The sequence below is a fragment of the Drosophila guanche genome, unplaced genomic scaffold (assembly GCF_900245975.1).
Source record: "Drosophila guanche unplaced genomic scaffold, DGUA_6, whole genome shotgun sequence".
In the NCBI taxonomy this organism is placed as follows: domain Eukaryota; kingdom Metazoa; phylum Arthropoda; class Insecta; order Diptera; family Drosophilidae; genus Drosophila; species Drosophila guanche.
Window position 1 is genome coordinate 109,093 of NW_022995745.1, and position 13,463 is coordinate 122,555.

Genomic DNA, 13,463 nt, shown 5'->3' on the forward strand with positions numbered 1-13,463 from the left:
AAAATGATGCATTTACTGAGAAGCGGGGGATGTACTTGGTTCAAAACAAGCGCAAAAATACAAGAGGAAGCTTATCAACGTTTCACTCGGTGCGCTGGTGATGTGTGGCAAACGATCATCAGATCATCGCTAACCTTTTCTTGTACACCGAATGAAAGCGTTGAAACCAAAAAAGAAAAGGTAAAAAAAAAGGGAGGAAGGCAGATGGATAAATGAACAAATCGATCAGTATAATCGGGGGTGGGTTTAATCAAAAAATCGCACTAATTTAGCTTTTACCAACAACTACCGCAGCTTCAATCAACATTGTGATGTTGCCACTGAACTTAAAATGGCGATCACGGACAGCAGTTCCGGTTCCGGTTCCGTAATGGTCTTTGCACCGGATTGGTATCGATCGGGGGCTCGCTCGTGTGCCGATGAGCCGTCGATCGTTAGCCGCCGCTCCGCCGTCCGTGGACCACCGTCTGTTTTTGGGGTGTGATTACAGTGTGGGGTCGTGGCAACATCACCCAACGACAACAACAATAGACAACATAAACCGTTAACGGAATTGTGGTTGGTGGTCTTACCTGAAAGAGCAGGATCATGCTCTGTCCGAACGTCTTGAAGTTGTAGACGTCGTTGATGCCGCTCTTCTCCTTCACATGCATGAAGAACGACATGCCGAATATCGCGAAGATAAACATGACCAGGAACAGCAGCAGGCAGATGTTGAACAGCGCCGGCAGTGACATGGCCAGGGCGAACAGCAGCGTTCGTATGCCCTTGGCGCCCTTCACCAGACGCAGTACGCGACCCACTTTGGCCACGCGCACCACTCGGAGCAGTGTCGGCGATACGAAGTATTTCTCAATAATATCGCTAAGTACGAGACCTGTGGCCACGATCAATCATCAATCATCAATCATCGATCATCATCGTCATCATCGGTGCACATGCAGCAAATAAACGCAGCAGCAATTGTTGGTGAAGGGGTGTGAAGAGAGTTAGTTGATGGTGAGAAAACGGTTCAGAGTTCAGAGTTCAGTCATTAGCTAGAGAGACAGACTGGGACTAGGAGATCTCTCGGGATGGGGGGTAGACGGGTAGACATGGATTGGGCTCTGCCAATCACGAGCAATTTCACGCAACAATACAACACGCAGTCAAGGGCGTGGGTCGTGACGAATGAAGAGAAAAACACATTTAACATAGCTGAAATATGGAAAGCATTAGGTTGTCGACACGCTGCGCACCTCCAATTACGCACAAAACAGCACACACATGAAAACATGACATACATATGTACATAGGTACAGTGTGACCAGGCGCTACTGGTGTTTATGGTACAAGTACAGTTGCTACAAAAACGTAAGCAGGCCAGGCCGAAGCCCACAAAGGTGACAGCACTCAACGATATGCGATGCAGGATTGTAGACGAAAAGATCTACAATGAAGAAGCCAAGACCAAAAGATCTGCGATAAAACATGGCTGAGATCCAGGATCAACAAAGATCGAGGCAGAAGTATCTAAGATGCAAATATCTAAGAGAATGATCAAAGACCAAAATAAGTGGAAATAATTAAAGTGAAATAATCAAAGAGTCAAGAAAAACCATCAATGATCGATGATGGAACATTAAGGAAGATTCCAAAGATGAAACGTCGCAGATCAGATCAAAGACTCAAAGATCAAAACTTTGAGTGTGGCAATCGCAATCGTAATCGATTCGAATCGATATTAGTAATTCGGCAAACAGAATGAATCCTCATCAAATATAGATACTTGGTACACATACGAAGATTATTTAGATATATACAATACAATACAATATTAATGGCAGGATACACAACAGATACAACTGAAAAGTACACACACAAATAAATGTACAGTTAAATTACAATTACAGCATAAATATACATATACGGATACGGATACTGATACGGATACGGATACGGATATGGGTTAGGTTACAGTTACAGAAGTAGCACAAGTACAGTTAACGCAATATATAGATGAACGGTACAATTAGATATGTGTACAGCTATGGGATGGAGAGAGAGAGAGAGATAGAGAGAGAGAGAGATAGGTAGATAGAGTACACCAGCTGGCCAGCTGAATCGATTGGAAAACAAAAACCAAAATCAACATTCAACTGAAGAAACTCAAACTGAAAAGCTCAAATCAAAACAGATTGAAAGAACGCTTAGAAGTGAAATTATTGTTAAAGATTGTTAATTAACGATAAACGGCAGCAAACGGTTAACGATAAATGTTGAACGATTAACGATTAAACAGAGAAAGCAGCAACACGCTCGATGGTCGATAAATCCTTTGGGCTGTTGGCTCTTAGCAGCTGGCGCAGGAGCAGGCGTTGGCGTTGGCGTTGGCGTTGGCTTTGGCGTAGGTTTAAGCAGAAACAGCGACAGCGCCAAAAAATAGCTTTTTTCTTCCCTTTTTCGATAATACAAAGTTTGTTTTTTTGATAATGCGTGGTTCTGATACGTAGACGATACAATTACTATTTTTTTTTTTTGGTTGGTTCTTAAGCGATAGTCCGCAGCATATTTTAAAAGTGCCAAATACTATCACGACTGCAAAGTTCGTTCGCCGCCCATCGAAGGCCAATCAAAATGTTCATTGGTTTTTGTTTTGTTTTTTGATGGAAACGAAATGCGCTCTAGCATGGCATGAGCGGGAATCGGATCTGGGATCGGGGCTGACCGGGTGGGTGTTACGAACGAACTATTTGCAGGACTTTTCCTATACCTAAGGGCGGGCGGGTAGGGGGGCTCAGAGCGAATTAGCAGCGATCGAAGTAAAGATCGACTAAATAAATAATTCAAGAAGTATACAAAACTGAAGCTTCTTATTAGTACTTAAAGAGAGAGAGAGAGAGAGAGTGGATAAAAGAGAGCTGTATATATATTTGTACATATATATAGAGAGAGAGAGAGAGAGAGGAGTGGGTTGTGGTTGGTTGGTGGAGTGGGTGGGTAAAAAGTCCCGCACTAGGGATCAGTTTTGGGGTATCTTTATACATATATAGAGAGAGAGAGGTTGAATTGGTTATATTATACACATTGATATGCTTTTTACTACGTTCATAGTAAAGTACATAATCTCCATTGTAGATTGGACCAAAACCATTAAGAAGATTCAGGCTAGTGCCGCGGCATCCCCCACATGATTAAATCTCTTTCGGATAATTTGATTGAACAGCTGGCGGAACCCTCCGGCTAGGGGCTACACACTATCGAGGGGGCTAGCAGCTAGCTCTTGGTTCTATTCTCTTTGGTTCTATGCGGCCATTGGGGTCCGGACCTTCGGGGGCCCGGCTCCAGTTCAGCGGCCTTGCCAGATGCTGCACGCTAAGACAGTCCGCATGGCCGTTGTGCTGGCTGGGGCCCCGCCCTCAGATAATTATAATCACTCTTGTATCATTATATGGTATGCCGATCGTGGGGATCGTATTGCTGGGATGGGATACCGGGCAGCTAGCGCACAGAGTTATGCAACCGACAATCGCACAGAGTCTTGTGGAATGCCCATTGACACCTAACTCTGATTGAATCTTTTTCTTCTTTTTTTTTTCTTGTGTATTTTTTTGTTCTTCATTGTTTGTTTGAGTTTTGTTTTCTGTTCATTTCTTTCGTTTCATTTGTTCTTTCATTTCATATTTTTATGCGTTTTGTGCAAGCCATTTGGTGTGTGGGTGTGTCTGGGTGTGTCTGGGTGTGGGTGTGTTTTGTGTGTATCTTTAGCAATTGTTGAAAAATTATTATAGATTTTTAATTGTTATTCATGTTATTTTGTTATTTATGAAGTAAACATATATGCATTTACAAAAGCGTAGTATTTATTGTTCATTGAGATCCGTTCAAACTCCTCTTGCTTTGCTTGTCTTGTGGATTGTTTTCAGGATTGCCTGGAAGCGTGTATTAAATTATCACTTGCGGATATCACTCTGCGCGTCTGCCTTAACAACATCGAAGCCAAATAATGAAGCAAACATTGAGGCGCTCAAAAAATTGAAAGCATTTTTATTTTGTTTTGTTTTGTTTTTTTGATGTTTTGAAACGGAAAGTGTGCGCTCGAAAACAGGTTTTGGAGGCGGGCGGGTGAGCCGCATAGTAACGTATGATAAAGGTACTATTACGTAAAGGAAGCAAAAGCATCGGTAGGATTTCTTAACAGCAGCTCTTAATTAGTAAGGGGTTTACTGGAAGCTCCTCTCACACAATGCCTAGCCATGAAAGTATTTCCAAAATTGAAACGATAAACTTTTAAGGAAAACAATGACTGCACGGCCTCTGCACCGCTGCTTGTTCTGTATCTAATTCTGAATCTGGTATTGGGTTTGGGGTTTGGGTGGTCTTGGGATTTTTATGTGGTTCATGGTCGGAGGGGGGGGGGGTTTAGGTTGTTTTCGGCCCGGGGGATATTGTCTGTTCGCTGGACAAAATATTTTTTTGGGCACAATGCGATTTGTGGAAACATTCCGGATAGCAGCAGAATAATCAGAAGCATCCTTTTTATGCTCAGCACATTGCCACATAATAAGGAAGCTCTCTGTTGCAGTTGTCAATGTAGTAAAGCATATTTTAAGCCATCTTTTGTATAGTTTCTGGTACTGGTACTGGTACTGGTACTGGTACTTGTTTCTGTGGTTTCAGATCTCCTGTTGGTTGCTCCAATAGCCAATGTCTGAGTTTAGTTGCTTGTGATTCGATTTGGGGGGAACCTGCTCTTCCATTTGTTAGTTCTTCTTTGTGCTTACGTATGCTCAAGTTTAAGCTCTTAAATATGGTTCAAGGAATTAACAAAATAACGAAAACAGAACAACTGAAACATTGATTGATTGCTCAAGTTTTATATCAAGTTGAAAAGGTTGCAGTAAAACAATAATTTTAGCGAACATTGAAATCGGGCCGTTCTTAAGATTGTTTGTTAATTGATTTGAAATTTGAAAACAAAATATATTGTGTTGGATTTTAAGATAATTTAAGATTCAAATCGATATTTAGAATTTAACGCCAGCAACAAACGACAACAATTACAGAGGGGCTTAAGGTAGTTGTACAAGTCAAATCAACACCAATAGTTCAAGATTTATTTGTAGGCTTACTCTTAAACTCAGACTAAAATAGACAAAGAAAAACAACAGAATATGTAGACATCGATTTACTAATTGTACACAAAAATATTCTCAACAATAACAACAACAACAAAAATGAGAATATTAATTGGAATATTCGATGGATTGCGATCGTTTGCGTCGTTAGCTGGGCGTAGTGCCTGCTGTATAACAGTTTCATGACTTGGGCTTTCGTATACCGTTGTATAACAGTCATATAACAGTTGTACAACAGTTTTCCCATAAAATCATATGTATCCATGTATGTACATCAATCAGGTGAAACACAGTCCAAATGTAAATCAGAAGCACTGTATGACAACTGCGAAGTAATACGTATAACAGTTTTATAAAACACTTTACGCCAACTATACAAACGGCAAGCACATCGAAAGCAAAAACAAAAAACATCATTTTGGAATACGTTAAGCACAACAACATTGAGCTGCCCATACAGTGATCGTGGGCGGGGCGGCCCCCCATATGCATGTTCTACATGGTGCATGCATACATACAAACATCGGTCTGTACTCATGTATGCATGTACAATGTGAACACTTTGGGGCGGGACAACCACTGCATTACATGTATGAGCACTCGCAATACATACATTTGGTACACAACAAACTGGCTGGGGAGGGGATTAATTATGGGTAGGGTTGTTGGGTTTGGGTGGTGGGGTCTTGGGGCTTATTGTACGAGTAATTACGAATCAACATGGAACAATGGAATTACGCATTACGTATACGACAGCAAGTTAGTAACAATTATCAAAAAGTATGCTTAAAGGGGAGCGACCTGTGCGTACATACATTACACAATTATTATACTATATATTGAGATGGATTTGTAAAGTGGACAGACATATTTGTACATCAAACTGATGTTCGCACACACACATGTGCGGAAGAGGGAGAGATACGCTTAGGTATACAACAGATAGAGAGAGAGAGAGAGAAAGAGAGGTGGAGGTGGAGAGAGAGAGACATTTGAATTGAAAGATTTTGGCTCTGGCTCTACTTTGGGAGCACTCGGGCTGGGGAGGATCGATTTGCATACTTTGACTATGGGGGCTAAACGGGAGGTCGGGGGGGCTTTTGGTACTTGGGCATGGTGGTAATTGTAATTTGGTTTTGGTTTTACTTACCTAAGATGGATAAAATGACAACTACTACATCAAATAAATTCCATGGCTCAATAAAATAGTGATATCGTAAAGCGAATATTTTTAATAGACATTCGGAACTGAAAATAACTACGAATATCGCATTGAGATAGTCAAGGACCGCGTTGTACGTGTCCGACGCATCGTAACGATCGAGTGTCATGGTGAACATGTTCAGACCAATGAATAACATTATGACTATATCGAATTTCTTATCGGTTACTATTTCAAAGACTATTGCTTGTGGACGCCACTGTAATGGTAGAAGAATTCAACCAAAGAACAACAACACAAACGAAATCATACACAAAAAAAAAGTGTAATAGGAACAGAAACGGGAACGGGAACATAGAAAATAAATCGAAACAATAATTAATCGATCAACCGAAAAGAACGGAGAATCAATCGTTCGTTGTACACCGACAAACACACATTTGAAGAGAAGAGAGAAAAGGAATAGAAGAGTTTCGTATAAGTACATTTGGTTAATCATCGTCGCATTTGCTTATAAATTCATTACACAATAGTTATATGTACTATATGCACGATTACTATATTAGAGTTAATCTCATTTAAGCTCAGTTATGGTATATTTGGTTGTTTTTCTTTTGTATTGATTTATATATTCTTTTTCTAGTTGATTTCATATTCATTTTCATTTCGTTTGTAGATCTGTGCCAATTGCAAACTTTTTTCCATGGTGTGTGTGGGCTCTGTGGAGCGTTGCGCCGCGCACCTGCAGACGTACAGAGTAGGCGTATAACAGTAAACAGTAGAACAGTCTAACAGTAGAACGGTATAACAATTAGGTAAACATTGTAGAACAGTAGTGACTCAGTGTGCTAACAAGATACGTATTCATATTGCATTGATTGGCTTAGTTAAAGAGGATAGATCATAGAGCATAGAGCAAAGAGAGTATTCGGTACACTACACTACGCGAGCGATATTGCACTATGTAGATGGAGATATATGTATGTAGTTATAGGTAGAGTAGAGTAGAGTAGAGTAGAGTAGAGTAGACATCAGATCATTCGCAATGAGTGGTTAACGTGCAGTCAGTATTTTAAGTATGTTTTGTATGTATGTATTGAGTGGCGTCGGTAGTTAGTGGCTGGTTGTCTTGTACTTTCTTTCAACTTGCATTTCGCATTGCTCTCATTTCAATTCGATCGTTCGGTGACTAACACTAAACATGCCCAGAGTACAGTAAAGTTGAGTAGAGGTAGATTAGAGTAGAGTAGTTTAAAGAGACGTGCCAGGATGTGCGATACATGCACATCCAGTATAAGTTGTTAAGAAACATGCATTTGGTTGCCATATCTAAGTAAAAGAGTGTTGCGAGTGGGGGGAGGGGTCGGGTATTCATATAGATATATACATATAGATAGAGAGAGATTGTAGTTTTGCTTTTGCTTTTGCTTTTTGGAATTTTAAATTTGATCGATCGTCCAGCTGATAAATGGCAGACATAAAAATGTTTAAGTACAGACGAACCAAACGGACACAATACTTAAGTGTTGCTATTGGAAATTAAGTATTAGAGTAGAGATTAAGAAAACGGTATGTTGCATTGTATGAAACATTTCCCAGGAGTCACTCAGGAGTCACTCAATGGCAACAGCAGCGCGCCACTGCCACACTCTCTGCTGCCACGCACACCACTGCCGCTATTCCAGAGACTCGACCTTAGTGCTCGACTCTTTATCATCTGCTTCTTGTCGTTTCTGTTTCTCATGTGTCAAAGATCGATTCATTATTTCATTTACTTGACAAAATATTGCTAGAGAGCAGGGCCTTTATCATACACACATACGTGGTATACACGTGGTATGTATGTATCTACATATTACGTATACTCATAGGATTTCAAGGGTATTCCGGTTCTTCCTCAGCTGTACGGTTATTCGGTTATTTGTTATCAGGGTTTACTACTCGCATATGTATGTATGTCCTCGTCAATGGTCAAGTTTTTCGGGTCACCCAGCACAAGAGAAATCTCTGAATTGGATTCGTTTTTTATCTATGATAAAAAGTGAAAAGTCTTCAGTGCCATTGGTAGATATAATATCAAAAAATATCATGTAATTTGTTGTAACAGTCCATGATTGAAGTGAACTCTAGTCCATCTTGGCGGAAGGTTTTTATGAAAATTTCTTATCAATTTCTGGGTCAAAGTTTTGTTTTTAGTCTCAGTCTCAGTCCCAGTCCCAGTCTCAAATTGGTTGGTAGAACCGTTCTGTGTTCATTCATTAACATAGAAAAAAGTTGATCATATATACAAATTGTTATATATACAATACGGATACGATTGGCACAGATCGATTACGCGATCGAAATCTTGATTCTTTTGTTCTGTATTCTTTTCTCTTATTAATTTTTTATAGTTATAGGTTATAGGAAACTTTAGTTTGTGTGTGTTTTATAGAACATCACGTGGTGGAAGTTTTAAAATGGGAATTCTTAGAAAGTATTCTTAGAGTATTTTCATAAATCGAAGGAAGAAATTTGGTTGGGTTCGACTGCAGAAGTAGTTCGGTATCGGAACACCACATGATGACAGCTCTAAGGAGCTTCAAGTTGTGTGATTTTCTATTCATTCGAGATGATTATTATACAGTTCATTTTGCTCTAAGCAATTTCTTGCTATTTTTGTTATCGTGATATTTTTGTTTCAACTGTGATATTCAACTTGTTGGCAATAGTTTTGTTTTATTAAATTAAGAGTTTTTATTTGGTTTTGTTTTTTATCATTGGTTTAATATTTTGTATATTTTTTTTTTGTATTTTGTTGTTGTCTTACCCTTGGTCTTGGAATGGCTTTTAATGGTTTTTTAGAGCCCATCTTTTTCATAGCATTATAGTACTTTTTCTGATCTTCTGTCATGAACATTTCTAATGATCCACCTGCTTTTTTCTTTTGCTCATTAAAATTATCAATGATAACACCAATGAACAGATTGAGTGTGAAAAATGATCCAAATATGATGAAGAATACGAAATATAAATACATGTAGATGTTCGTTTCACGAATTGGCTGCTTATCCACCTGTTATCGATTGTGTGCGAATGCCAGTGCGATCGATGGCAGCAGTTATCGTTGGTGAATTTTGTTTCGTTTCGGTTTCGGTTTCAGTTTCGGTATTAGGGTTGCAAATTTTGTGGCATGGCATCATCGGTTTGGTTTGGTTTTGGTTTGGTTTCGTATCGGTTGAAGGTTTCGGAATTTCGATTCGTTTCATTTCATTTCGTTTCGGTGAATGGATCATTTTTAGTGTTTCTCGTGTGTTGGAGTTGTGTTGGAGTGTGGTGTTGGAGTGTTTGGTGTAGCCAGAGTTTTGTTGTAGGGGTGTGACCATGTTACGTTGTAGATGTTGTTGTTGTTGTTGTTGTTTAGTGTATTGTTGGGTGTTGTTGAGTTGTAGTTGTAGTTGTAGGGTTGATCATATATAAAAAAGAGAAAAAAGTATATAGATAAAATTGTTTGATTAATAAAAAGTATCATAGATCGGACTTAGTTTGGGACTATATTATCATTATCGCTATACATAAAAAGTATATGTATTTAGAACTATGGATTTGCACTGCAGCTTTTATTATTCCAGCGTTTTTTGTGTGTGTTTTTTGTTATTGTGTGGTATACGTATTGTGTGTGTGTGTGTGTGTGTGTGTGTGTGTGTGGGCAAAGCGCATAGACAAATACAAATGCAGTTCGATTTACGCATATGTGTGTGTGTTTTTAGTCGGTGTGAAGATGTAGGCATGTGTGAGAGCTGTGTCAACTGTTAGGGGTGTACATTACCTCTCGTGAATCGATAGCATCGTTCATGATTTGTATCCAGCCTTTGAAGGTGGCCACTTGGAAAAGGCACAGATACGCGTTACCTACATGATCGAAATTCATTGCTGAATTCACCCACGTGTAGTTCTCGCTCTCGCAGGCATTGCGATTTGGTATGATCTCGTGGCTGAGCTTCGTGCCATTCATGTCCTCACACTGTTGCCCATCGGTTATCGGTGCATTCGTTCGTTGGTTCGTTGGTTCATCGGTTCATTGGTCATCGGTTCATCGGTGCATCGGTTCACCGGTTCATTGGTGGTACAGCGGCGATGAGTTTGGGTTTGTTTTAATTTGTGTTGATTATGGAAAAATGTATTTCAGTTATGCGGGATAATATATATATATATATGTATATAGATAGATATAGTATTATATGTATATATAGTTAGGTAGAGTCGGTTATTGTATAGGGCTATAGCACTAGCTAGGAATGCTGACTAGGCTTTAAGTGTGTGAGTGTCAGTGTTTGAGCAGCTAATTAGCTTGGCCTTGGCCCTCTCGAACTAAACGATAGTTGATCAAAGCTTTGTTAGTTGCTTGGCTTGGCTTGGGATCATTTGTTCTGTTTGCTTTTGTTTTTGAGATTAATTCTGGTTTTGTTTTGGTTGTTGGGTTCTGTGCAAAAGGCAAAGATTAATCTAAGGCTAGTACTAGGGAGTGTACTAAAAAAAAGTTAGTTGTTTAGTGCAGCAACTTTCGCATGGTCGCATGGTCGCATACTCATATAGCTATATAGTTTTTTGATATAGGTATACATGCTGTGGCCTAAGCTGAAGCTGAATCTGAATCTGATTCTGATGCTGGGACTGCAGCTGCAGCTGCAGCTGCTTCTGATTCTGAATGAATTCGATTCGATATTATATACAAGAAGTTTGCAAGAGTTTGTCTGCGGAGCTCTGTCCGTGGTCGCCGGAGTGGCGACTCGATTCGACAAACTCTTGTTGTTTTGTGAACTTTGCATTTCAATTTCAACTCAACTATTTACGAAAAATAGATGCAAAGATACGCATTTCATTCGAGATTCAATATTAAATTCTATTCAATTGGATAATTGCTAATTGTTGAATGCTGCTTGGATTTTGATTTGGATTTTGATTTGGATTTGGTTGTGGAACTGGAGCCACAACTGCCAAGAGAGGATAAATGAGCACAAACGACGACAGTTCTCAAGTTTGCATTCATTTCGCCTCCACATTATGCTTGGCTTGTATTATCGATCGTATTGCCTTGTTTTGGTATTTGGTTTCTGGTTTTCAGTTTTTGGTTTTCGGTTTTCGGTTTTGGTTTTGTTTTTTGTTTCTGGTTTTAGTTTGAAACGTTTGGCACGTACCTTAAAATATTTTCCAGCAAAAAGCTGTACACCCATTATGGCAAAAATTAGCCAAAATATTAGACACACCAATAGCACATTGAAGATGGACGGTATAGCTTGTACCAGCGCATTAACGACGACCTGAATTTGGTATTTTAAATAGGTTTTTTGTTCAGTGTGTTGATTTTCGATATTCGATATTCGATTTTGGATATAACCGATCACGATTTGGTCGTCGTTGGCAACGTCGATGATGATTTTTGGTTGGGTTTTTGTTTGGTTGGTTGTTGGTTGTAGTTGTTGAAGTTGTTGTTGGGATACATGATGTGGTTGGTTGGTTGGTTGGTTGGTTGGTTGGTTGGTTGTTGGTTGGGTGTGTGGGTGATGTGAGGGCGGTGGGTAGGGGGGATAGAATATAATACAATAAATGCAGAGAGTTATTAAGTCAGTTTTTGGAATATATAGAGAAATATAGTTAAATACTTAGTACAAGTTCAATGTTAGACTTATATGTAGGTATGTCTATATATATACGAGTATATACGATACATGTATGTGTATGGATGAGTTATGTGTGTGGGAGTGGGTGTGTGTGAGTGGCAGCCTTGGTTATTTATAGAGCGGGGCGGGTGGGTACGGTACAGAACAGTACGGAATGGAATGAGAGCGGGAGAGTGTCAGTGTGTGCGGTGAGCGTGTGTGGCGTGTGTGTGGTGTGACAGGCAGCGTGCGTTGGGTCTATGCAGCAGAAGATTTAGCAGAAAATAACACTTAACAACACTAAAAGTGGATCGCTTAGAGCGATGGTAGCGATAACGATAACAGTAGCGGTGATAGCGATAACAAGTAACGATACATACACTACGATGTGAGGGTTCAGGCAGTGCAGGCAGTGCAGGCAGGCGGACAAGTTCAAGTCGAGAATTGAGCTAAAATTTAACTTAACCTAGAAACTAAATATGGCTGTAGATGGTCGATTACGTGCTGTACAGTACAGTACAGTACAGTACGGTAGATGCATCTACATATGTATGTAAATATTATGTGGTAGAGTATGTATGGATAATGCTAGTTCTAAATTCGATCTGCTATGTACTACGGTGCTGCTGGTCAGGCAAGAGATTGATTTCGATTGATTGCTGGTTGAATCAAGCGAATGTAAAGCGAATTTCAGATTTGAATTAAGTTAAGTTTCGGATGAGCCAATCGTACGAGCAAGTACTAAGAGCGAGCGATGATTAGTACTAGAGAGAGACAGAGAGACATAGAGGGGGAAAGAGACAGTCGTAAAGAGAGCGAGCAAAAACGAAACTTGTGTGAGGGATAGACAGAGAGAGAGAAAGAAAGATACAGACAGAGAGAGAGAGAGAGAGAGAGAGCAAATGGTGGCAAGGCAAAACTGTTGTTTGTAATTATGAGTAACGATAACGATTAACGATAGCTAGGAGTAACTCTAATAGTTGTTGGCTTGTGTTCATGTTCAGCTGAATAATGAGAGACAGCGAGAGAGAGTGGTACGAGTATAAAGAGTTACAGAGAGTAAGTTAGTTGAGTAAAGTAAAGTTAAGATCAGTTAAGTCAATCAATTACGATTAAGATTACGCTATCCGGACTACGGAATGCACTTTAAGGATTTACGGAATTACGGATTTACGGTTTACGGATGCATCAAAGTTATCAAAGATGAAATCAACTGCTGCACTTGTACGGTTAATTATGGGTCCATGGGTTGGTTTTTGCTAGTATGTTTCAATTTCATTAAATACATAATTTGGGTATTGGTTTCTGAGGTGTTTGTTTGTTGTTGTTGTTTATTGTTAGTTTGGTTTGGTTTGGTTTGTTTTGGTTGGTGGCATGAATGGGGGGTTGGCTGGTGTAAGAACGAGTAGAGAGTGGAGAGTGGCGAGAGAGAGGGGGGGGGGGGGGGGGGGGAAGAGGGGGGGGGGGGGGGAAAGGGTGGCGGTGTTTGTTTTGGTTGGAGGGGGGGGGGGGGGGGGTTTTCGCGGTGGTTGTGATGGATTTGTG

At 39.9% G+C, this 13,463-nt stretch overlaps 1 protein-coding gene across 50 annotated transcripts in view; it reads right to left on the reverse strand.

Moving 5' to 3' along the window:
- The window catches only part of LOC117581312 (sodium channel protein para), a 60,920-nt gene that overhangs the window by 2,356 nt on the left and 45,101 nt on the right, over window positions 1-13,463 (reverse strand). For all 50 annotated transcript variants that reach the window (XM_034268409.1, XM_034268410.1, XM_034268403.1 and 47 more), the window contains 5 exons: window positions 11,457-11,579; window positions 10,088-10,282; window positions 9,089-9,334; window positions 6,268-6,538; window positions 573-877 (listed from right to left, as the gene is read on the reverse strand). In XM_034268409.1, coding sequence (XP_034124300.1) covers window positions 573-877; window positions 6,268-6,538; window positions 9,089-9,334; window positions 10,088-10,282; window positions 11,457-11,579 — 1,140 coding nt within the window. The remainder of the gene's footprint in view (window positions 1-572; window positions 878-6,267; window positions 6,539-9,088; window positions 9,335-10,087; window positions 10,283-11,456; window positions 11,580-13,463) is intronic.